The following is a 27,054-nucleotide window of genomic DNA, read 5'->3' on the forward strand; positions in this document are numbered from 1 at the left end:
GTGACTCATGCAACCACCATATCTGGGAGACATGAAGGATCTATCACAAGAAGACTATTTCTACTCCTTACCTCCTTCTCTCCTTCCTCCACAAACTGGAATTAGTTAAAAGCAATATGTACTGATTGGAATTAAAGAAGTACGGATGGTAGAAGAGGTTGGCCTCACACAATTTCCTCACTACATATTTTCCAGTTTTAATATATAAGCTCATGCTTTTAAATATTGAATGAGAATATATCACTGCTGCTGAAAGGGACTAACATAGCTCTGGGGTTTATCTAAGACTTAACCATGGGGAAGGAAAAGAACCATTTGAGAGAATAGGTTTGAAAAGGAAGCAGGAGAAAAAACAAATGTGTTTGGGCTTACACTACCAATTCCATCTATTTTAATAAAGCAGGTAAGATAAAGAGGTTTTAGAGGTAAAACATCTTAGACCTGAGTAAGTATAACCTGGGAAATAACCAAGATGATAAAGATAAGCATGGAGATAAAATGATAGATATACTAGAAATATATGTATATATTTATTTATACTGTATTTAAATATATTTATTTGAACACATTTATTTGAATACATATATATGTATATATATGTATATACTGTGTTTCCCCAAAAATAAGATCGAGTCTTATGTTAGTTTTTGCTCCAAAAGATGCATTAGGGCTTATGTTCATGGGATGTCATCCTGAAAAATCATGCTGGGGCTTATTTCCCAATTAGGTCTTATTTTTGGGGAAATACTATATATATATATATATATATATATATACACACAGTATATACATACATATATATATACATATATATATTATATATATATATATATATATATATATATATATATATATATATATATATATATATATAATGGAGTGACAGGAATACTTAGAAGAAATGGAAAGGAAACAAAATATATCCAAATACATTTTAACTCCAGAGGGAAAACCCTGTCATCTCTACAATGCCATGTAAACTTAGTAGCAGTATTTTATATAATATGACGTTAAAGAATGAACAGAAGAAGTAAAACATAAAAAAGAAACATAAGTAGAATTGGAGAGGAAAGGGAAAGCGACTAGAAGCAAAGAGGAGGAAGTAAAGGGAGAATGTAACAGAAATGAAAAGTTGCAAAACCCCATGTAGAGAATGGTGAGTCACTCAATATTTCCATCCTTTACTGCACAAACTTAGTGTGGTATATGCTCTGATTGAGTTTGGTTTAAGTAACTGTATTTCTCAGACTTAGAACTGATGTGATACTAGGACTCTGTCTTCTGCTTAATCGACTCAAATTTGCTCTGTCTGTTTCTCCTTTTTCTGTCAAAGGCTATGTTCATTAGTTACAACAAACCTTTCTAACGCTTTCTTTAGGTCCTTTATTTACCACTTAGGGCTAGTTTGTCTCTGGCCACATATCTCTGTGCTGTATCCAGGTTCCAGCTTCTTTTCTTGCCATAGGGTATCAGGTTGACAAGAAGACCAATGGAGATTCTGAATTTTCCTCCTTATTTGAGGAAATCAGTGACTTTGAATGAAAACATGTAGGGCAAGTAGGCAGATTGCTATTTGTTACCCATAATCATTCTCTGTTCCATAGGAATAGAGTTGCAGCTGGACCAATGGCTGCCTGACTAGAGATTATATTTTTCAGCCTCACTTGCAGCTAGCTCTGGCCATGTGATTACATTTTGGCCAATGGGATATGAGCAGAAGACTCTGGGTCTTTCCATTAAAAGACATATGTGGGTGATCTCCCTCTCCATTTATTCCATCCCCACTGTTAGGAGACAATGGCAACCAAATCAGCTTTCTTGGCCCCAGAGGGAAACCATATGTTGAGAAAGGCAGGTACTTCCTACCACTTCTGGACTGTTTGATGAAAGAGAAGCAAATTATGTGATTTAAACCACATATATATTGGGTTCTCTTTGTTACAACAATTCAACCTATACCATAAATATACCATTAATTATGAAGCCCATAGGAGATTTTGGGTCTGCAGCACAGATAGAGTCTTGTAGGAAGATCAGCAGTAGGCTCACAGAAGCTCACATTTATACTTACTCTTTTGGAGACTGTTTATTTTACATATGTGTCTTCTCTTTTCTCCTTCAAACAGAAAAGATAATAATCACTTATAAATGACAAATAGAGTTTAGAATTATAAACAGATTTACAAGCTTTATATGTCAGTAACCCTCAGTTATTTCATTTTTAAGTCCTCCTTCAACTTTTGTGGGGCTAAATCCCCATCTACCAATACAAATTTTCGTTTTGTCATCATACTGAAGACAATACCAGCAACAAAACAACCTACATTTACACAGTACCAATCATTTACAGAATGCTTTTACATATTCACATGAAGTTTTCTCATTCACAATAAGAAAAATGTAAATAGCAGCTGAAATCAGGCAGAAGCTGACAGCAAAAGAGGGGGAGTGTCAAGGAGATCAAGGAATAGCAGATCCCAGAGATCACCAGAAAAGTATACATCATGAATTCAGAGGCTTGCATTGGAAAACTAAAGCTATAATCCATGTTTTTAATAATGAGAGCTTAAGAAACATGTGGAAGAAAAAGAAAGCCATCAGAGAAACAAAGATAAATGTAGAAGGAGAATAAAAGAGATTAGATGTTTCAGACATTAGAGTGACGGATATAGACTTTAGAAAGTAGAAAGGGAAACAAGAAAATTTAAAAATAGTTAAGAAAGATCAGAGAGAAAATAATCAATAGATGATAGTGGACAAATCATTGGAGTTTTCAAGGGGGAAAATAAAAATAATTGAAGAAATACTTGGAGATAAATTTAAGGGAAAATTCTTGAAATTATAATAAAAAATTGAATAAACATGTCATAGGTGTGCATATTTTCACCCTGTAGCAGAAAAAATTGACTCCAAACAGCCAACCCTTAGATATATTACAGCATATTCACTAGACTTTAAAGATAAAGAAAAAAATTGAATGGAAAGCCTTAGCAAAAAGACTCAGTCATATTTTCAAGGGAGGAGCTCTTATTGGCTATAGAATTTTCCACAGCAATATTTAATGCCACAGGAAAGTGGAGAAAAATCTACAAGATACTTCTAGAAATAATTAGTGAGCAAATTATTTATCAGGTATAAATAGCAAAAACAAATACTTTTGAATAGGAAAATACTGGAAATATTGTTCCTGTGAGTCCTTATTGAGAAAACTACTAGAGGATCCACTTCAGCAAACCAAACAGGACTGGAAAAATTTTGACAAAAGGATCACGATGAAAGTGGGGCATGAAATGACAAACTAAAATGTTAAGCATACATGCCCTGACAATATGGAAATAGTATAACGACAACAACAAAAAAAGTTGGGGGAAGGTAGAAATAGGGGTAGTAGAGCAAAGTCGTTGTCTGTTTTATAGCTAGGAGTCACATGGTGATATTTGGACAAACAAGGAGTATGGGCATACCCTATTTTATTGCACTTTTTTTATTGTGCTTCAAAGATACTGTGTTTTTGGTTTTTTTTTTCAAATTGAATGTTTGTGGCAACTCTGTGTCAAGTAACAAATCTATCAGCACCATTTTCCCAAGAGCATTTGCTCACTTTATGTCTCTGTGTCACATTTTGGTAATTTTTACAATACTTCAAACTTTTAAACTATTGTTATATTTGTTATGGTGATATGTAATCAATGCTCTTTGATGTTACTATGGTAATTGTTTTCAGGTGCCATGAACCATGCTCTCAGATAAGACTGTACTTGATTGATAAGTGTGTGTGTGTGTGTGTGTGTGTGTGTGTGTGTGTGTGTTCTGACTGTGCCCCCTACCAGTCATTCCCCCATCTCTCTCCCTTTCTTCATGCCTCCCTATTCCCCGAGACACAACAATATTGACATTAAGCCAATTAACAACCCTACAATGGCCTTTGAGTGTTCAAGTGAAAGGAAGAGTCTCGTATTTCTCACTACATCAAAAGCTAGAAATGATTAAGCTTAGTGAGGAAAGCATGTCAAAAGCTGAGATGGGCCAAAAATTAGGCCTATTGCACCAAATAGTTAGCCAAGTTTTTAATGCGAAGGTTTTGTTCTTGAAGAAAATTAAAAGTGCTACTCCTACTCCACTGAACACACAAATGATAAGAAAGCAAAACAACCTCATTGCTGATATGGAGAGAGTTTTAGTGATCTGGATAGCAGATCAAACCAGCCACAACATTCCCCTCAGCCAAAGCCTAATTTAGAAGAAGGCCCTAACTCCCTTCAGATCTCTGAAGGCTGAGAGATGTGAGGGAGGTGTAGAAGAAAAGTTTGAAGCTAGCAAAAGTTGGTTTGTGCGGTTTAAGGAAAGAAGCCATCTTCATAACATAAAAGTGCAAGGTGAAGCAACAAGTGCTGATGGACAGCAACAAGTTATTCAGAAGATCTAGCTAAGATAATTAATGATGATGACAACAGTAAACAGTAGATTTTTAATGTAGACAAAACTGTCTTGTATTGGAAGAAAATGCCACCTAGGACTTTCATAACTGAAGAGAAGTTAATGCCTGGTTTCAAAGCTTCAAAGGACAGGCTGACTCTCTTGTTAGGGGCTAATGCAGCTGGATCTTTAAGTTGAAACCAGTGCTCACTAATCATTCTGAAAATTCCAAGGCCCTTAAGATTTATGCTAAATGTACTCTGCCTGTGCTCTATCAATGGAACAACAAAGCCTGATGGCATCTTATTTGTTTATTACATGGGTTACTGAATATTTTAAGCCCACTGTTCAGACCAACTGTTCAGGAGAAAAGATTCCTTTCAAAATATTACTGCTTATGAACAATGCACCTGGTAACCCAAGAGCTCTGATGGAGATGTACAATGAGATTAAGGTTATTTTCTTGCCTGCTAACACAACATCCATCCTGCAGCCCATGGCTCAAGAAGTAATTTCAACTTTCAAGCCTTATTTTTTAAGAAATACATTTGGTAAGGCTATAGCTGCCATAGATAGTGATTCTTCTGGATCTAGGTAAAGGCAATTGAAAATCTGCTGGAAAGGATTCACCCTCTAGATGCCATTAAGAACATTCTTGGTTCATGGGAAGAGGTCAACATATCAACATTAACAGGAGTTCAGAAGAAGTTTGTTCCAGCTGTCATGGACGACTTTGAGGGGTTCAAGACTTCAGTTGAGGAAGTACCTGCAGATGTGGGTGGAAATAGCGAGAGAACTGGAATTAGAAGTGGAGCCTGAATTGCTGCAACCTCATGATATACTTTTAATAGATGAGGATTTGATTCTGATGGATGAGCAAAGAAAGTGATTTCTTGAGATGGAATCTATTTCTGCTGAAGATGTTGTGAAGATTGTTGAAATGACAGCAAAAGATTTAGAATACTACATAAACTTAATTGATAAAGCAGAGGCTAGGTTTGAGAGAAGTGATTCCAATTTTGAAAGAAGTTCTACTATTGGTAAAATGCTATCAAATGGCATCACATGCTACAGAAAAACCATTTATGAAAGGAAGAGATTGATTAATGTGGTAAACTTCATTGTTGTCTTATTTTAAAAAATTGCCACAGTCACCCCAACCTTTAGGGACCACAACCTTAATCAGTCAGCAGCCACCAACACTGAGGCAAGACCCTTCACCAGCATAAAGATTATGACTTGCTGAAGGCTCAGGTAATGGTTAACATTTTTTATTAATAAAGTATTCTTTAATTAGGATATGTACTTTTTTTAGACAATGATATTGTACATTTAATAGACTACAGTATAGTCTAAACATAACTTTTATATGCACTGGGAAACCAAAAAATTTGTGTGACTCACTTTATTGTGATATTTGATTTATTGTGGTGGTCTGAAACCAAACCCACAATATCACCAAAGTATGCTGTAGTCCTTTTTTTCTGAGTTAATTTTGCAAAGTCTGTATTTTTTTGCCATGTGGCCACTGCTCAGTTAGTCAGCTAATGATTGGAAAGAGATTTCCTTAAATACCTAGAACTAATAAGTCTCCTACATTTTGTCAAGAGGTCTAAGCATATGTTGATAGATGCCTTCAACACACAGCTAGGCAGTTTACAACTCCACCTTAGCTCTCACTTCCTGCTTGCCAGAGTCTCAAGGCTAGCCAGAGGCGAAAGCTCAGGGCTTTCCTAGGTCTTTCTTGAGCGTACACACAGCCTTAGGAGCATATACACTACTTTCCTAGACATGTGTGTGGCTTTCTAGATGGTCAGTAATATGTTGGAGTTTTATATATATGTTTATATATAATTTATTCATACTTATCTACTAAGTGTATTTCTATATTATATTGAAAATTTATATACTATATAATTATATTTTATAAATAAATAAAATATATACAACATATATATTTTGGAGTGTTTTGTGTGTGTGTGTGTGTGTGTGTGTGTGTGATAATATATGTATTTTCAGAACTCACACATTTTTGAACACCTCCATTGCTATTAGCTTAGTCCAATCCACCATCACCCTTGCCAAGACCATTGCAATAGCCTCCTTATTGATCTCTCATCCTATCCTCCTAAAGTCTATTTCCCATGTGGATTCCAGAGCAATCTTTAAAAAACATAATTCATATCATATCATTCGCTAGTTCAAAACTCTCAAATGCTTTCTCCTCTTACTAAGACAAGAATCCAAAGGCTTTACCATGACTTAGGAATTCTACATGACCTTGAAAAACCACTTCCCGCTCCATTCTGATTACTTCCCCAGCCAGTGGCCTCCTTGTTATTCTCCAAAAGACCATTCACATCCTGTCTGTCTTTCCACTAAGGTCTTCTCAGACTCAGCTTTGTGGTTTAGTCCCTCACCTCACTCAAATATCCACTTATGTGTCGGTTTGTTAATGAGGCTCTCTCTGAACACCCTATATAAGATGGCATGTTTCTGTCACTCAATACAATCATTACTTTTCATTTTTCTTCACAGTTTTGTCACCATCTAAAATATTATATATATTTATTTTTGTCTTGTCTATGTCCCCCCACTAGAACATAAGCTCAGTAAGATTTTGTTCACTTCTTTGTCCTTATTGATCAGCTTTAGCAATAAATATGAATCTAAAAAACCCAGAATAAATAAGTAGTGAGATATATCACATTCATAAATTGGAAAATGCAATATTTTAGAGATGTTAATTATTTCCAAAATAATTTTCTGTAATTTCAACAAAAACTCAACAGGGTTTTCAAGGGAACTTGACACGATGATACCAAAATTTATATGAAAGAGCAAATGACTATACTAGATAAAACAATTTTGAAAAAGAAAAAAAAAATTGACAGAAACTGGCTTTTCCACATATGAAGATATTATAAAGTTATAGTACTTAATAGAGTACACTATATATTGATGCAGAATAGCTAGAACAATGGCTCAGACTAGAAAACCCAGAAACTATACACACACACACACACACACACACACACACACATATGGCTTTGATGCATGCCATATGTGACATCACACATCATTGGTGAAGCTGAGACAATTGGTTATCTATCAGAGAAAAAAATTAGACTCCCTACATCATATCACACACACACAAATTCAATTCCAAAGGATCAAAGATCTCAATGAGAAAGGGAAATAAGGGTGTCTTAGCTGACTATTCCCGAAAGCAGTTGTTGAGATAAGGGTGTGTGTTTAATCAGTTTATTTTGAAACTAACCGAAGGATCAGGAGTGGGGATCTGGGAAAAGAAAAAAAGAATAGGAGAGAAAGCCGATGGGGTTGGTTACCACTTTGTCAACTGGGACCCAATTGGGCTGGGGATACTTTGAAAATCTATAAAGAATGATCCTCAAACTGTTCATCTTAGAAATGGAGGAGAGAGTATTTATTTACTGGATTCTGTCCTCTATTTGCTAAGATGTCCAATAAAATAGAAAGGTATGAAAAGATAACTTGAAAGGTAGCCTCAGATTAGGGGAAGATTTTTTTTTTCTCCTCCTTTCTTCCGTTCCCCCCGCCCCCTCCACACACTCCGGTTGAAGCTGTTGTTTCTCAGTCTAGTTGTGTAGGACACAGCTCCCTGGCCCAGGCTGGTATTATGAGCCTTGTGCTCCCCGCCCGCCCGCCTTTCACTGAGGCAGTTGGTCAGCAGTTGGCTGCTCACACACGGCAGCTCTCCCCAGCTGCCGGCCACTCATGGCAGCACATGGCAGCCCACGGCAGCACACAGCAGCTCACGCCAACCCCCGGCTGCTGACAGCAGCCCAGGTCCAGGAAGAGCTGTTGTTCACAATCTTAGCTGTAGAGGGCGCAGCTCACTGGCCCGTGTGGGAATCCAACCGGCGACCTCAGCGTTAGGAGCACGGTGCTCCAACCACCTGAGCCACTGGGCCAGCCCCAAAGATTTCTTAAGATTAAAAAACATAATCATAAAGGATAATATAGGCAAGTTAGATTATACAGAGATAAAATTTCTTGTACAATAATGATACATCAGGTGAAAAGACAGGTCAAAGGGTGATGCAAAAGGCTGAAGGGGATATTTAAGAAACAGCGATTAGGGCAGACATCTCTGAGGAGGAGACATTTGAACTGAGTGAGAAAGCATTTTATACTTTCAACAGTAAGTGCAAAGGTCCTGATGCAGAAACTGTAACAGTAACAGTACTGTCAACAGTAAGTGCAAAGGTCCTGATGCAGAAACTGAGTTTGTTCAAGGAGGCCAGAGTAGTGAATGAGGGAAAGAAAGGTAAGAGATGAGACTTAAGAGGTAATCAGGAGCAGCTTAAATAATGCTTTGTAGGCATGGTAAGGAGTTTAGACTTTTTTCTGGGTTCAACTGGAAACCATTGAAGGGTTGTGTAGTTGGGTGACAGACTGTTGAGTGGAGAATGAATTATAGGTGGGCAAGAATGGAAGCAGAATGACCAGTTAGGAGGACTCTGCAGTATTCCATATGCAAGCTAATGGGACTTGAACTGGATAGTGGCAGGGGAGATAAGGAATGGACACATTAGATATATAGTTTTGAAACTTGATGATGAGTGAATGTGGGGGGATTAGGAAAAGGGAGGAATCAAGCACACCTTCAATTCACTGAAACTATACTGCAATGGGGGAAAAGATATTCATAGTAACAAAGAAATCTGACAACATATAAAAAAATTTTGAAAAAGTATAAGAAAATCTTTAGTGGAAGACTCATGTGTTCTAAATAACATATGAATAAGTGGGTATAAATCTGTGTCTTCCCCAAATTAAACTGCAAATTCAGTGCATTTCTGAGCAGAGGTCCCAATGAACTTGGAAAGGAGGTAGGGGAAATCTTGAGTTGATTCTAGAATTCACCCCCAACGAGTCATTAGCATGGCGGTACCTTTGAGCTCTACTTTGTTTTCTGTAGCCCCTTTGATTGCAAAACAAAAAATAGTATATAAATAGGTAAAGGCACTGTGTGATCAAAGTGGTGATTCAGATCACAATATAATTGTGGAAGAAATATTTTAGTAATTCCCACCTCACAGATACACAAAGAAGCAACACCTAGGGGTTATAAGATGTAAACAGTAAAAATGATCAGATACTTCAAACACTCTAAAATCAAATATAGAATAATATTTTCAAAATCTTCAGCTAGAAATGGCTGCTGTAAATATGCTAGGAAACCCAAGAATTAGAGAGAAAAAGCTGACCAATTTGACTACCTATAAATTTATAACTTCTCTAGGACCAAAGATCCCCCTAAGAAATCAAAACAAAAATAACAAATAGGACAACATACTAGCAACATATATGACTAAGATTTAATAGATATGTATATCTCACATAAGAATTTCTAGTGAGCAATAATAAATAGTTACTGTTTGTTTTAAAAAAGGATTTCTATATTCATTCAGCATGGTAAGATGAAGACAAACACCGCAATAGGAAACACTGACACAGCATGCTATGGCAAAGAGTTCTATGAAGAAGACAAACAAATGACCAAAAACAAATGAAAAATGCTCAGTCACACTAAAAATGAAATAGTGTATATTAAAGCACCCTTAAATACAACTTTTTTAATAGCTCTTAAAAATGTTAAATGTATTTATTGTCTAGGTATGACATATTAATTTTAAAAAGCAAGAAAAGGAAAAGTATGCATAGAATTAGTTTATTTAGATAAATAAAACTATAGTCCAAAAGGTACTAATATATGCATAGAAAAATTCTGGAAAGATATACACCCATATTTATAATCAACATATAATTTAAAATCAGAATAAAAAGCAACATGAAGAGATGAGCATGTTGAAAAAAATAGTTACTTTAAAAGACACTATTTTTTTGTCTTACAAAAGGTATAGAAGAAAACTGATAATAAACTTTAGCATTGAAAAATAGTTCATTTGCAACATAAAAATCAAGTAAATTCTTATTCACTCTTACTTCTTTTCCCACTGTGTTTTTCCAAAGTAGAATTGCATCCAGTATCCATGATATCTAGAAAGTAATAGGTGGTGGTCAGAGAACTGTAATTTATAAATAAAAGTTACAAATCTTATGACAATTCACATTGCGGAAAGCTTGAGTTTATAAGGATGTTCTGTGTATTATTTCTCTGTCTTCTTCTAAAGGAATCAGACAGGTACAAGTTGATGTCTAAGGCCTTTGTTTCTCTGAGACTTTGAAAAGAACCCTTCATAACTTATGTGCAATCGTTTCATCATTTATGAGACAGGGATAGCAAAAGTTATCATGTTCAGACTTTAGATTTTTTAAATGAAGAATAAGATCTCATTTGCAAAAATTAATGAGAAATCACTATTAAATCAATCGCATGCTGGAGGGCATGCTTCAAAATTATATGTTGAGTTTAACAATAGTTATTTGAGATCTTTTTCCTAACAAGTAGTAGGACCACTTATTTGCCTTTTGAGGCATTTCCAAGGTTGTGACAAAATGACACTATTATCTACCACCAGAAGAAGACTTGGATTTCTTTGCTCCATAAACAAGGGTGGAAGTCACTACATAAATCCAACACTTTGGTATTGATATGCTAAAGAGTAAATGAGATACTGTCTTTGTTTGTTTTTTTAACCAGTGTATTTCTACTACATCTTCCATGTACAACCACGGCCCATTCTGTTAATCATAACTGTAATTGTGATCTCTGGCCTCCTTGCTGTTCCCCAAAGGGTCAGATCAAACAAATGTAGAGAATGGGATTCTGACAGAGACTAGACTCCTTCCTGGTTGAACTGTGCTCAGACTCCAGTGTAGCAGGAAACAGGAGCTCTGATTTCAGACTCTTGACATCCTGCAGCCCGGGGCCTGTGACTCTCACCTTCATAAATGAGCCACTCCCTGCTGCTGAGCCGTCTGATGTCCTTAAACCCTGATCACGCATCACTGACATGCCCAGGGTCTGTGGTATCTGCTGAACCACCTCCACCCAGAAACCCTTGGTGGCCTTACCCATCATATCAGATGCTTGGCTACTTTCTGTCCTTGCTTCTTTGCCTCTTGGCACACCTTTTGAAAAACACATGACACAGGAACACTTCTCATTTCCAAGTCCTCAGACATCTGCTCCTACATTATGATTTGTAAAAAAATTTTATTTCCGTCCCCCTGCCCTCCAACCATCCTCCTTTCCCTCACTCCTACATCAAAGAATGGCTTTACCTCTGAAATCTCTGTATCTATTATTGCTCCTCATTGTCCCTGTCCCTTCCTTCCAACCTGTTTTTCCTCTTATCGTTTCTCTGCCCCAATTCTGTATCTCTGTTGTTTTTTTTAAATTTTTTCTTTATATGCTTCTCCCATCCATTCCTTAATGACATTTTTTACAAACATTTGTATTTACTTTATGTGATGTTATTGTTTTCCAGACATAGTGTTACCTTCATATGTCTACACATATGTATACATAATTCAATTATTAAAATAATTTTTCTAAACATTCCACATAATTACTCTAATAAGCTAAATTTTGCCAGCCACATTTCCAAATGTTGAAAAACAGAAAGTGAACAATTCTTTCCATCGACTCAACAAGTTTGCTAAGCTTCTCTCATGTGCCAGGTGCTGAATGGACTAGCAATGACGCAGGACACAAGCCTACTGAAGCTCGTCAGTCTTAACAGGAACCATAAAATTGACACATAAGGAAGTGAGCACATTGAAAGCTGAAGAGTGTTAGGACACCCACTGTACAGGATACTCTAGGGGAGCATAAGGCAGGAAGAAGTACCCTAAGTTTGAGATGAGAGGTTTTCAGAGATTGTTACCACTTTGCTTAATGTTGCTCAAGCAGTAGTTCGTAATCAGAAGTGTCTGGAGGCTGATGGTAACCACTCTGAGCTCCTCTTGTAATTGCAGAAGTCAAACGTGACTTGTATTCATCTTTTGTTATTAGTCTATATTAATAGATTTTTTTCCTTTCTTAAAACGTGTATACATTTTTTGGCACCCTCTGTATCTTGGGAATTATCCTTCCTCCCATCCCCACCAAACCCCCATCTGGTGATATTTGGATTCCATGTCCACTTAGAAAACTCGAAACTTATTCAGATACCTTTTCATTTAAGACCCCAGCCTACCTTTTCCATCCTTTCTCCTTTCATTGTCTACTCAGTGTCACCTCCCTCCACTCAGGAGCCCTGCTCTTCTTTGTCTTTGGCTTCCTCAAGCCTGATGATGTAGCCCTAATCTGTGCACAAGTCTGTCTCTGTATAAGTGTGTGTTCATTTGTGTGCACATGTACAGCAATGCTTTTGGGGGGAGGTAAGGTGAAGAAAGAAGAGCTTTCCCTCTATGTCTACAGGGAAATAAAGATAACTGATAAGTAGTATCAGAATTGCCTTCTCCGCCACATGCCAACAGGCTGGCATCTCTTCTTTCTTCTTCTACTCTTTTAAAGACCTTTGAGTCCACAGGACACTGAAGTGAAATAAGGAAATGACGGACAATAGATGGTGACCAGGGAACACACTTCAGTGTGGTCATGTTGAACTATGTTCACAGCTCAGGTGAGCTGAGAAAAAAATACACCTACTCTAATGACTACAGCTCATATCCAAGAGGTATTTGCTCTGTCTCTTTTTCTATTAAACCATACTTCATTCTCTTCCTATTTCTCAATTTTCTGCTTGTTGCCCTGCCTTACACATTTCTATCTCCATCTCTTTGATTCTGTGAGCTTCTCTCCCTGATTTCTCTTTTCTCCTGTGTTGTCTTCTCTTTTTTTCATCAATGATACTGTAAATATCTGGTTATTTTTATTTCTCTCTTCATCCCTTTTAGCCTTGGTGTTATTATTATTCTAGTTGTTTTGTATACCGTATAGCTGGCACTATTCCTGCCTCTTTGTTTCTTCATGATTTTCATTTTCCCCTGTCTGTCTCTATATATACAACTTCAATATCCACACCAATATTGGTGGTTGTATGTCTACCACCAATATGGATACACACATATATGTGTGTATGCATACATATACATATACAGTTGTTAAATAAGTTTTCTTGCATCAGGCACTGATACATTCCCCTGTGAATATGCCAGGTCCCTTGGAAATCCTGTTTGGACATTGTTCGTGTGACATAGTCCTTATCTTCCTGCCTGTTACATACAACAGTCACCTTTCTTGACCCTTATCCATTTGTACAACAATTTCTTCATCCCCAAATGGGGACACCACGAGTTAGCCTACCTAAGTCTTAAGGATTTTGTGATGACAAAGAAGATCTTATTTGGCAATGTACTTTAAAATAACATGATACAATCCAATTACAATGTGATGGACATCTGTCAAAAACTATACTAAACTTTCAGAGTGATTGATCTGAAGCTTTTATTTCTGTCTATAATTACATAGCAGGGCCAGTTATATTTTGAGGCTTTTACAATTACAAATATTATCAGTGTCAACCAATATGTCACTACAGAAATCTAAGATCTAAGTATAAGCAAGCATGACAGTAAAAATTTAAAAAGACTCATCATTTTGGTAATTATGTTTTTCCACAACAGAGATATACAGTTACATACATTTAGTTAATACGTTTTATCCTGGTGAACATAAGCTTAAAATAATTTCCTGCCTCTTTCCATTTTACAAAACGTTGAAAGTAGTTCCCAGGATTAACTGGATACAAGGTAGTCATGGCGCTCAGAATAAAATGCATCTGGAAACAATAGCTTTTAATTCCTGACATTCGCAGGCCAATGCTTGGCATCCTAATCTTCTTTACCTGTCCCATTTCTTAGGGCTGAGCTAGAACATTCCTGAGGTTCTTCTGCATTAGTCAATTCTGAACAGTCAGCATTGCTGATCCCTGCAGAAAGAAATGAAATTCCATAACAGTCTCAATCTGTGTTATAGGAACCAATCCAACATGAAATTCTTTAAAAGGAAAATGGAAAAGGGAAGCTCGTATAAGAAGGAGTAGAAATATTCCTACCACTAGGCCACCTGGGGGCTCTATCTGACCTGTTGGTAAGGTTGCTCCAGGAACCATCCCCAAGGACTGGGGTTAACTTTGCCATGGAAGGCACTCCCTTTTGTCACCATTATTACACTTCTTACTCTTTCCACTTGTCTGCACATACTTCTGCTTCCGGCTCTGCTTCTTATTGGGGAACCATGCAAACAACATTTTGAAGATGTCAGAGTCCCCATCGCTGGGCCCTCAGTGACTGCGCGCCGCAGAGAACCCCTCCACCCCGGGAACCACTTCATCCGTTATGTGAGTGAACAATAAACTTGTATGGCGCTTGAGCCATTGAACTTTTACATGAGTTAGCCCAGCCTATCTAATGCAAAATGTATTAGCTGTATCATGCAAAATCCCAACAAATTACTTTTTTTATTTTAAAGTATATAATAAAAAATTTGAATGAAGCTTTGTAGCAAAGAAAGCCATTTGTTGTATCAAGAGTTGTTCATTGTTCTTACGTCTTTTCTTATTGCTCATCGTCCAGGTAGACTGGTGTCCAATATTTGCAGGATCTAGGAAATAAAGGGAAACACAACCAGTAATCTATAATGAAAAAAGTGGTAAATCTTATGTCTCCTCACATTGTAGAAGGATTTGGAACATAAAGATGAGATGATGATCATTTCTGTCTGTTCCCATCTAAAGGAAAGAGATCACTACGAAATGCAGCAAAGACCCACAATCCTTTGGCCCATATACAAAAATCAAAGCAGTTTTGAAAACCAACACTTTTTCTTTGCAGCTAACTAATTTGGCAGTGAATCTGCATTTGGGCTGCCATGAGTCCCTGTAAAATGTTTATTTATCACACTTGTGAATTCCCGCAATTTGCTGCAGCAACATTAATACAGTATGTTTAAGATGGGGATTCTTCCCCCAGACCCTGTTGGGTGTTTGTAACACATGTTTTGTAAACCACAGTGTCTTTCTAAAATAACAAAACATTATTATTTTACATCTGCCTTCAGAGGTTTTGAATAAAGGATTATGGATGTTTGCTAGGGGTCAAGTCTGCCTCTTCTGGTAACTTTCCATGTGCGATATGTATTGTTTATCATGGGAGTTTCCCCATCTGTGGAATGAGGGAAGAATAGTTATCTGGCCTACATTTCAGGCTGTTGTAAATGTAAAAGGGTAACTTTTTGTGAAGATATTTCCAGATATCACTATATAGGCCAATGTCATTTGGGAGTTATCTGTCGAAAGCTGTAAATGAATTTGATGGTAACAACCAGAAGCTTTCACTTCTGTTAATAAAGAGTATGACCAGAATCTTTTGAAGTTTGTGGCAAAATCAATCAATGGCAGGCAGACTCTGCTCTCTACAAAATAGGAGGTGAGTAGGGGTGGACATTATTCTGTATTCTAATACTTTCAGGGATAATACGTCTGAGAACATGTACTAAGACGGCACTGCCATTCAACTGGGGCCATCTTGTCAAGCCTGAATTCATAATGATTTCTTCCTTTGCAGTTTTCAAAATGGCCACATGAGATCAATGCCGACACTGGGCTCCCAGGTGTGGTGTGTGCTCAGAGAAACAGGAGCTCTGAACTGAGGCTCCTGATGTCCTGGACCCAGTGATGGCCGTCCTTACCCTTCTCAACAGGACCACTTCTCAGTACAAAGCTATAGTCGGGGGGGCTCTCCTCATCCTCACTGAACTCCGAAGAGTCTTCAGGACTTCTCACTGCAGAAGAAGCAAATGTCCCTTGAGGGTCTCAGTGTATGACAAAGGAATCAACAGAGGAAAAACTTGGGAAGCAATGAAAACCCAGGGCAATAATGTCCCTCTCTCAGACCTGCAGGATCTGCTTTTTGTATTCACGTGACTTTGTCCCTCTTTAGCTGGAGGCTAAGATATTTCACTCCTAATGGGCAGTTCTTTTGTGTTCTGGCCCTCTGTTTTCTTACAGCAGATTCTCTTTCTTCTTTTACCTGTACTTTATAAATTTGCTGTTGTTTTTGTATCTGCATTTGTATTTATTTTTAGCTCCGCTTCTCTCCCAGGGCAGTTTTAAAAGTCTGCTCTTGAGGAAGGCAGATCTCCCACTTGGCTGCTTCCCAGATTGACTTTGTGAAATAGAGCCACACCCTTCTGTCATCTAATATCCTAGGAATGTTTACTTGAAAAATATTTAAAATTCTATTGTGTTTGAGTCTTTGACTTCTTTGCGTTTATATGTTACATCCATTAGCCTAAGTAACTAATACACAAGTTAAAATCCACACCGGCTAAAATGAAAACAAATTCATATTTTACTTTGAAAGACATAAAAAGAGTTAGAATAAATATTTTGTAGAAAACACTGCTCACTTATAACTATGAAGAGTTCTTATTTACTCTTACCCCTTTTCCAACGTCCTTCACTGTGTGTAGGTGATTTTGTGAAATCCATGTGCTCTGTAAAATAAAAGGGAAGAAACAGCTAGTGACACACAAAAGTCTTACGAATTCTCTGACAACTCACATGGCAGAGAGGATTTGTGATAATATGGATGTTGAGATGATCATTTCTCTCTCTTTCCTTCAAATGAATCCAGTTCTGGTGCCCAGGACCATGATGCTGGGTTCCTATTGGCTCTCCCTTTTAGCGTCTGTGTGAATTTGTAAATGACCTCTAAACTTACTATCCTCAGTTTCCTCATCTATCAAGCTGGGATGACCTCGTTACCTATCTGCCTGTTAAGGTTTCTGTGAAAGCAAAACGAACCTTTATTTACAAAAGCCCTATGAAAAATCACAATGTAAGCCAATGGTTTAACTATCACTTGGGATTGAGAGCAGTTGTTCTGAGCCCATTTCTCCATCAACAATTAAATAGCAGCACAAATTATTCTTTGAAGACTTTCTAAGATGGCGACTAATGACAAAATTACAATCAAACAAAGAAATACGGTGCTTACTATGCTCTATAGGATATAAAGTATATTGCTTGAAAATAAGTACATTATTTCAATTCTTTAGTGTTAATAGATATGATAGTACATAGTAAGAAGTCATTTTATTAGAATATTTTTGCTCCATTTTCAATATATCAATCAATTGGGCTCCTTCAGTTAAACAACAGTTTATAATGCCTTCTTATCTTTTTCCATTTCCCAGTAGGGGTAGAGATGTTATTGCAAAAAATGATATCCTGGAACTAATAGAATCAAGGTATATGGAGAATGTAAGGATAAGATTCACCAGGAAAACCGAGCCCTAAATTTAGACATGGGATATTTGTCATCCAGGAACGTAATCTTAATATTCTTACCTGGGTCAGTCTGGGGTCCTGAGAGGGTGACTTCATGGGTGTCTCGGCTCTCACTTGATCCTAACGGATCACGGTCATTGACCTCTGCACAAGGAATAGGATGCTCTAGGTGTCTCAGTGTGTGACCTAGGAACCGATTCAGCAGGAAATTCCCAAATAAAACATGGAAGAATCCTGAATCCCCATGCAAAGCATGGCCTGCACCCAGGCCGCCCTGGTCTGCCCTTCTCAATCACCAGCCTTGCAGGTTAGTGATGCTCCATTTCTTGTCCCCAGAGGAGACACAATTCACTGGCAGGGACACCTCTGCTCTATTTGAACCTGACCTTCCTACACTTGTCTCTCTTCTGCCTCTTACCCGTTCTATCATTTCACACTTCCCGCGTCTGCTGTTTCTCATGCCGGGAGGCCTTGGAAATCTTGTGTTGAAGATGGGGAGCCTCCTTCACCCTGGGTGCCCCTTGAACTGTTTGCAAGGCTGAGAAATATTCTCTTGTGTCTGTTCCACAGACCTATTTTGGAACTACATTTAGAGTAGTTTGCCTACAGTAAGGCACAAGTCAGAATGCACACTCTCTAAAAACTGAAGCAAATTTACATTTTACTTTCAGAGATCTAGTGGAGCAATTAGAATGAATGTATTATTTAAAGTATTGGTCCTTTGTAATATCAAGATCAGGTAAAAATTGTATTTGTTCATAAGTCTTTTGCTAGTGTTTCCATAAATAGGTTTGTTTCTAATGTCCTCTGAGAAAGTAGAAAGGGAAAACATCACCAATTTGTGCACTAAAGAGCGACAGATCTTACGGCAACTCACGCAGCACATAGGATTGAGAAAACAACAGTTTGATGACTTTTTCGAGCTCTAATTTTACAAAGGAAATAATACAGAATCCAGGACGCTAGTCTTGTCTTTCCCTCTGTCTCCATGAGACTTTGTAGAGACCTTGAAACATTTATGTGATTGTGTTTTCTCATCTAGAAACAAGGGTAACATGTCCATCCTGCTTGCCCCCCAGGGTTGTTGTAAAGGAAAAAGTAAGGTATTGTTTGTAAAGGTCCCTTGAAAAATCACTATGTATGTCATGAGTTCCTGAAGGACTCTGTCAAAAATAACACTTTGGGTTTCAGAATAACTTAGCCATTTCTACTGACAGAAAAATAGATAGATGGATGAATTGTCTTTTGACACTATTTAAAGTTTGTGATTAAATGACAATATAACCTTCCAATAGGGGAACATGTAGCTTCCTCTTCTTTATAGAAATCACTGTAGAAATCCAACACTTCATAGGCAGAGACACTAGTAAGTTTTGCAACAAACTCATTACATTGCTAGCTATTGCTACTATACAATCAATATAGGGTACATATTAGGTTGGTGCAAAAGTCATTGCAGTTTAAAAGGTTAATAATAATTGCAAAAACCACAATGACTTTTCCTAATATGTTGACTAATAGGACCCATCGATTAGTAGGCCTCACCTTCAAGAATAAACTATATATAGTATATAATGATTTCTTATCCTGTGTTTTCCAAAAAGATCCAGTAAAATAAATGCACAGAATGTAGGATTCCAGAATAAACTGGATTCATGGCACAGAAGGGGCTCAAAACAAGATGCCTCAGTAAACAGCAGCTCTTAACTCAGGTTCCTGCAGCCCAAGCCTCTCTCTCCCACCTCCTTACCAGGCCTCCTTCGTTCCAAGGTTCTCAGGGTCTCGTCTTCATCACTGGATTCTGAGGATTCGTCACTGCTGATCACTGCACAGAGGAGCAAAACCCTTTAGTTGCTCAGGGTGGCGCCATGGAGCCCACAGAGAGGAAACCCCATAACGAGTATCAGGAAGACCTAGAAGCTGTTAACTAGGTCACCGAGGTCTGTGCCTGAATGCGTGTGACCCGAGGTGGCGCCAGGTCTTATGCAAAAGGTGAGGAAATTCATGCCCGGGGGGCAGCTTTGCCCATCCCGCACTTCTTCCTACTCCCACACTTATTTTACCTCTCTCTTCTATTCTCATTTTACTTCACTTTCCTCTTAGCTTGGCTCATTTCCCCTAAGTATGCCTGTCTGTCTGGGGATGGTTTCTCCTTATAGCTCTCTCTGTCTTTATATGTCTCTTTCTCCATCTCCTCTCATGAGTCTATTGGCTCTCCAATGTTTTCCCCTTCTCTTTAATTCCTACCCCCATACTTTCCTCTCTTGAGTCTCTCAGACATCAATACTTACATCTGCCATTTCTGTCGTTTGGTCAATTTCCAATTTCTGGGAACCCTCTTCTGCTAAACTCCCTGCATAAGGCAGTGGTTTGCTTCCCCTTCTGCCTCCGTCCAAGGTCACCTGGATTTCCTCGGTGGACCATGATGACATGTCCCAAACCCTTGCCTGGGATTCACACTGCATGTTCTTTCCATCAGCCTTACCTATTATTTCAGGCACCTGGTGACACTCAGTCCTTGCTTGCGATTGCCTTTCAACTTTTGAATTAAAAAATGGCTTTTCCTTCTTTATATCCACCAGTAGTACAGAACAGGAATTCAGTTGGATTCCATGGTTGGGTAGCTCCGCTCCTGGACCAAATTGTAATAAGTGAAGAATTTTATTTGTCTCCCCCAAAAGGATTGAGCACCCCTCACTGCCAAGAACAAGCCCTTCTTCTCTTTCCACTACAGGAGGAAAGCTTACCCTCACCCCTTCCTTTCCTGCTGCTCAACTCTGTCCCTTCCGTTGTGCCACTCTTAACTTTGGGTTTATTGTTTTCATTTTTGTTTTTACTTTACTTTTACCACACTTCTCATTCTTTGATGATTAATTTTTTTTGCTTTTTCAAAAATAAAAATTATAGTTGGAGTGAAACATACATAAAATTGGTAACTTATAAATTTGGAATTATCACAGAGGAGACATATCTGAGTAACTATTACTTTGACAAGTAATAGATGATTACTAACACCCCAGAAAGCCTATTAGTGATGCCTCCCCCTAAGTGTCCCCACTGATCTTGCTCAAGTGAACCACCACTTTGATGTTTAACATCACAGATAATTAATTTATCTAGTTCAGAAATTTATATGAATTTGTTTAAATAGAATCATGTTTTCCTCCCTTTCTTTCTCTTCCTCCCTTCCTCTCTCTCCCTCTGCCTCTCTGTCATTTGGTTGTGGGAATTTGACTGATTTTCTCAACATTATGTGTGTGACAGGCATCTGTGTTCATTTTGTGTATTTATTTTCACTGCTGTATAGTATTCCATTACAGAAATTATCCATTAAAAATAAAACATTGGAAGATTACATCAAACTGTTTTCCAAAAACTATGTAATCTCAGAGATTTAGTTAAGAGAGCTTGGTAAATTCAAGTAACTCAAAGGAGTTTGGTTGGTGGGAATATGGCATGAGGGAGTGAGAGGAAAGGAATGAGGAAATATGCACTCTGTGGTAGGCATCTTTCAATACTCCACGCCATGCAGTATTGACCAAATGCTGAGGCCACAAAAAGATATTGGGTTTTAAACAGGAAAGCCATATGACCTGCTTTGAACTTTTGAAAGATTCATTGAGCTGAAGTGCAGAGAATGGATCTGAGGGGAGTAAGATAAGAGGAAGGAGACCGTTCGTCTATTGAAGTGAGAAGCGATAGGGATCTGGATTAGAGTGAGTACGCTTAGGATGGAGAAAAATGGACAGGTTAGAGATATTTTAATGTTGGGACTGAGAGAGGGGTTCCTAATATCATGATTGTTTCCATTTGCTAAGTTTTGGGACTGTTTGTTACTCAGCAGTAGATAAGTGATATAGCCTCCAAATACAGACGTCCATCAGATCTTCCAATAAAGATCATCAGACACTTGAAGTAATGAACCTATATGACAGATCTGGGCTGGAGATGTCTGTTTAGAAATCACTAGATTATAGATGGTAACTGAAATTATGGAGAGAATGAGAGGCTGGTAATAGGCCTATTTTTATCTGAGAGGGTTCTGGGGCCATTTTGATCATCGTGAATACCTTATCCTTCTCAATGTTTTATGAACAGCCCCTTGTGTCTTCTTTACTGAGACTGTCTCTTCAAATGAGACAGTGTCTTGATTTGTCTGCTCTCTACGAATTCTTCATTGTCCTTTGTTCATTATCTACATAGTTCTCTTTGTGCCTCCCCCATTCTTGTATTCATTTTCCTCTGTGTGTTTCTCTATTCATACTCTTTTCCTCCGCCTTTTTTTTATCGCTTTCCCTCAGGCCCCAGCAGGTCTAGGGTGAGGCAAAGGAGGTCCCTAGGACACAAGAAGGTGCCAAGAGGGAGAGCCTCCTTATTTGTGCCCGAGGGTCTCCCATGCCTCACTCTAGACCTGGCCCTGTTGTCTCCTACCAAAGTTTTCAGTTTATCCTATCTCTGTTAAGTTTCCTACTTCCATTCTATCCGTTTCTTTTTTTTTCTTTTTATTTTTTTATCCCTGTTTCTTAATTATCAGTGTGACCTGTGTATGCCTTTCTGTATTAGTTTTGTCTTTCCATAAATTTCCCTCATCTCAAGCATTGAAATCATCCCCAAAGCTCTTCTTCCCCTGTGCCTTTGTTCACCATGTCAAGTCCCTCCACCTGCCCCTTCATTTCTGAAGGTCCTTCACTTCCTTACTTCCAAAGCTGACCAGCAGCATCATGCAGGATGACTTCCATGTTTTTAACTTCTAAAACCCAGTGGCAACTTATTTCTTTTCACCAACAGCACGATATGGCACTGTTCAAATTCCATGTCAATTTATCTGAAATCTATCTCACTCTTATACTTTATTTGGTGTTCCCCAAACCATCTATTCTACGGTCTTTCTCTTTGCATTCTCTCCCCAGGGACACCCTCTCCATGAAAAGATGAGCTCTCTTTCACTCCATTCCATCTCATACCTGTTGAAAGCAGTCAGAGACTGTCCACAAGGTTATGTGTTTTGGGTGGTGTTAAGGTGGGTGGGGGAGAGGGTTAGTATGAGAGAACAAAGGAAAGCTTTTGCTCTCATAGATAAACAAAGATATAGTTAGAAAATTGGCAAGACAGGTAATAATTACTTTCTTCATCACAGGGCAATGGGCTGGGTGTCTCTGATCTTCCACCCTCATTATTCACTTCGATGGACACTTGTTCGCAGGAGTCTGAAAATGAAAGACAACAGGTGAGATTCAACAGAGCCTCGCTCTGCCCTGTTACCATTTTGTTTCACCTCACCCAGCTTCTCTTTTCCTCTCGTGCTCCTACTTGTAGCCCGTCTGCATATATTGTCACCTTCACCCATGAAAGTGTGCTTTATTGATTCCACATTCAATCTCCCCGACTTCTATGGAATTTTGTTTCTGTCTCTCTTCCCCATGAGGCTCTGTGGCTATTCATCCTTCATTTCTTAATTCTTCCTTCCTTTCTACTTTCCTTCCTTCCTTCCTCCTTCCATCTCTCTCTGTCTCTGTCTCTGTCTCTCTCCCTCTCCTTTCTCTTTCTTTCTTTCTCTCTGCAGGTCTCTCCTATCAATATATCAGGCTCCATTCCTGCAAGCTGTGTGTCTATGTGATTTCCCCTTCTTTGTTAATAGGTGTCTACTTAATTCATGCAGTACCTTTTTGTCTACCACCAGCAAGTACCCCTTGGTCCCCAGACTCATGCAAACCCAGTCACTCAGCCTTACCTGCTGGCTCAGACTCTTGGGCACGTTGTTCACTTGCTTGTTGTCTTTCTAGTGCATCATTGTTGTCACTGGTTGTGTGTTTTATCCTTGCGTTCATCTGCTCTGTTTCACAGAGGTGCTCTGAGAGTCCGTTTTCATGTGGGGTTGTACCTAAACCACGTTTTGATTTATAGATATTTTATGTGATTCCTGCATCAATCAGGGTCCAACAGGAAAATACAAATCGCTCTAAGCTTTTAAAGCAGAGGGAATTTAATCCAGAGGATTGGTTACATAGTTGATAGAAGCTCTGAGAAACCCAAATGGAAGAAGGTGGCAACTTGAAGAATTGTCAACAGGAAGCTTTGGGAGGGACACAGGGTGAGCTCTGTGCTGAGGTCACCAGGTAGGTAGAAGCTGGACAATGGCTGTCACGTTTGGTGGGAGGTGGTGTCATGTGAGATGCAGCTGCTGCCAGAATTGCAGGCTGAGACAGTGGCGGGGAAATGCCCAGCTTCTCCCTTGCTCCTAATGTCTTGCTAGCAGTGTCTCCCATGTTTGGAACCCAGCAGGAAGCCAGCAAGCAAGAGAGCTGGCAAGCAAGTCTGCAGGGGCCAGTGGTCAGAGAGAGAAGGCAAAGCAGAGCAGGAAATGATAAGGAATGAATCCCGGCGCAAACCACCCAGGACCAGCACACGCCCTTCCCCATGGCAACCCCCTCTGCTCACTATGATTCCAACAACCCATCCCACTCATTCCCACCAACTGCAATAGTGTATGAACGGATAAATGTTTTTTCAGTGCATTTGGATTTTTTTATTTAGTGACATTTTTCTAAGCATAGCAATTTATGGAAAGTATGATTTAAAAATTAATTCCCCCAATTTTAATATAGAATGTGGGCCCTGGTGCATGTTTTGTGCCACATTCAGTTTCTCGTAGCCTCCTCTTGGGGTGGTGGGCATGGACACAGCCCTTTCTTCCCTGTGCATGTCAGTCAGCTGTCCCTGCTGGGTCAGACTCTTGGACACAGTTTTTGGTGGTTTTTGTGCATTCATTTGGGTTGTAGGTTGACATTTCTCTTTCTATTCATTGCTCCCTTCACTGAGATGCTCTGGGATTTCATTTCCAGGCGGGGCAGCCCCCAGGCCATTTACTGAATTATGATATCACTACAACGTCCCCCCATGCCCTCCACACACACCCGCGATCCTTCTCCTCTGTTCATCACTAGTCACATTTCCTTCCACTTTCCCCTTCCTCTTCCCACCAGTTGCACTAGTAGGTAAATAGTTAACATGGATTCGTGCATTTTAAAAGATATTTTTAAATGTTAACTTTTTTAATCACTGTGATTTCAAAAGCATAACTATGCTTTCAAAAATCACTCTGAAAGTTATTTCTTTTATAAAATGTATTACTAATTTAGAACATTCTTTCTTAAACAACACATCCCACTGGAAGCTACATAGTGGGGACTTTCCACGGGGCCCGAAGTTCCCTGAGACTCTTCCATGTCCCTCATTTCCAAACGAGAGTCATGGAATAAAGACATGAAGTTCATTACAGTGTGCTCTAAGGATGGGGACCCGGGGCCCTCACTTTATCTTCCTGGGATTGGGGTTGTTATTGCTTTTCTCACTGCTCCATGGCCGGGGGGATAATTGAATCCACAAAGGACATACGTGAGCAGAGAAAATCCCCAGTTTACTGTAGTGGTTAATGGCTTAGACTGTGGCACCAGAATCACATAATAATGATCATTAAATACAGGAAAATTAACAAATGCAGGGAACACTGAGGAAGTACCAGGATGAGAGTGAATGCTTGATGTGACACAACTTGTTTAAAATCCATCACCCTCTGAGGTGGGTACTATTATCACATCCATTTTATAGATGATAAAACTGGGGGTCAAAGAGGGGCAGTCACGTCCCCAAGGTCACAGGGCAAATCTGAAGCCAGGCGGTTAGTCACCAATCCTCCTGTTCTGACATCGCCTCACAGCACAGTCCAGTCCCTAGTCTCAGTGTGTAAATTTACACAAATATCCAACTCTCTGAGCTGATTCTTTGTCCTCAGAATAATGTAGATGATATACCATCATTTTGAGGTGTTTGAGAAGATTAAATGAAATATTTCCTGTGACTGATCAGAAAATTAACACTTTATAATTAATATCTGATACTTATAATATTTTAATTAATTTAATAACATTATTGAGGGTTCTAGATTAAGGGAAAGTCAAGGGTATAAGTAGTGGTTATTAGTTGTTAAAGTACCGGTGCTTTTTCAGAGCCCTGTCTGGTGTTTGGCAGGCAGCTCCTGGCCTGCTGCCCCAGGGTTGATGGAGAGGGTTTGCTCGGGAGGCACACGGTGTGCAAGGTCCTCTGTGAGGGACCCAATAGGGGAGGGACCCTGGCCCAGGAGGAACACACTCCCCTCCCCTCCCTCACCTCTCTCACTACAGCGCTGCCCACCCACTGCTGGATGTGACCTCAAAGCACAGAGGCCGTGGCTGGATTCCAGCAGGACAGAGGCAGAAGTATGGACAAAAACGTCCTGGCCCAGAGCCATGAGGAATTGGCTGCAAGTGTGTTTAAGGACTATGGACAGAGCGGACCTCCCAGGCAACCAAGAGAATGAAGACCTAAATACTTGGAGAAATTGAGTATGCAAAGACTGACAATTCTGGGCAATTAGAACTAAAAAGAAGCAGCCCTCCCACCACTACACCTTTAGAATTGGACAAGAACAGCAAAGGATCAAAGAACAGTCAGCAGGAACAGACCATTGCCACGCCAGCTGTTTGGGTACATCCAGGAGAGGGAGTTTTCAACAGTTCCTAGGGGACAGAAATTAGAAGTTTTTTTCAGAAATTGAAGTATGTGCTGTGCCATTCTCCCCTAATCCCTTTTTAATTTTTATAAAGTAGAACTTAAAAACCCCCTCCTGGTATCAATATAGAGCTCATCTGGACCTGGAAGAACCCACACGACTCTCGCCATCACCTGCACCCCTGGCTGAGAGGACATCAGCCAGGCCATCTCACTGTGTGTCCTCCAAAAGCTACCAGATAACTGGCGATGGCATTTCTTGTCGCCCACGGCCATAGCAAACCTGCCTTTGCCCCCAGAGCTGCCGCTGATAAGGTAAGTGGCCTTACCTTACTTTCCACAAAGTCCTGGTGCCTCGCTCCCCACCCTCACACCACACCCGCCCTCTGCACCTGTTCACTCTCTCTTGCTGGCCTTTCCCTGAGCTTCAGTGTCTGATGCTCCTCCACTTCCTCCGGCTCCTGGTATTCTTTCTGTATCTCTCTCTCTCTGCATATGTTTCCCTCTTCTGGTCTCATGTTTCTGTCTTTTCCATGAGATTACCTGGGTGTGTCCAGGGTTAAGAACACAGGCTCTGGGTTCAGAATGCCTGGGTCCGTCCCTGCTCATTTGACCCACACACCTGGTCTCTCTGATTTCAGTTTCCTTATCTGCAAAATGGGCTCATAAGTAATACTAACCTCTAATGGCAGCTGTGAGCACTAAAATCACAACTGCCAGAGTGAATGTTCAATAAGTGAGCACTTAATAACACTGTTGTTTTTATTGTGCTTTTTTTTACCCCTTTTCCTTGTCTTTCATTTCCCTTTCTTCCTTTTCACAAAGTACCCACATCCTC

General features: G+C 39.2%; 1 protein-coding gene across 6 annotated transcripts in view; it reads right to left on the reverse strand.

Moving 5' to 3' along the window:
- SP100 (SP100 nuclear antigen) overlaps positions 1–27,054 on the reverse strand; it is a 107,317-nt gene that overhangs the window by 21,283 nt on the left and 58,980 nt on the right. For 4 of the 6 annotated variants that reach the window (XM_033111888.1, XM_033111890.1, XM_033111887.1 and 1 more), the window contains 13 exons: positions 26,171–26,224; positions 23,401–23,550; positions 22,793–22,876; positions 20,155–20,307; positions 19,420–19,494; positions 17,730–17,855; positions 16,820–16,873; positions 16,067–16,159; positions 14,927–14,980; positions 14,223–14,306; positions 11,443–11,499; positions 10,411–10,464; positions 2,072–2,116 (listed from right to left, as the gene is read on the reverse strand). In XM_033111888.1, coding sequence (XP_032967779.1) covers positions 2,072–2,116; positions 10,411–10,464; positions 11,443–11,499; positions 14,223–14,306; positions 14,927–14,980; positions 16,067–16,159; positions 16,820–16,873; positions 17,730–17,855; positions 19,420–19,494; positions 20,155–20,307; positions 22,793–22,876; positions 23,401–23,550; positions 26,171–26,224 — 1,083 coding nt within the window. The remainder of the gene's footprint in view (positions 1–2,071; positions 2,117–10,410; positions 10,465–11,442; positions 11,500–14,222; positions 14,307–14,926; positions 14,981–16,066; positions 16,160–16,819; positions 16,874–17,729; positions 17,856–19,419; positions 19,495–20,154; positions 20,308–22,792; positions 22,877–23,400; positions 23,551–26,170; positions 26,225–27,054) is intronic. The other 2 variants (XM_033111889.1, XM_033111891.1) reach the window with 2 other exon arrangements.

This window comes from Rhinolophus ferrumequinum, chromosome 8, assembly GCF_004115265.2.
Source record: "Rhinolophus ferrumequinum isolate MPI-CBG mRhiFer1 chromosome 8, mRhiFer1_v1.p, whole genome shotgun sequence".
NCBI classification, from domain to species: domain Eukaryota; kingdom Metazoa; phylum Chordata; class Mammalia; order Chiroptera; family Rhinolophidae; genus Rhinolophus; species Rhinolophus ferrumequinum.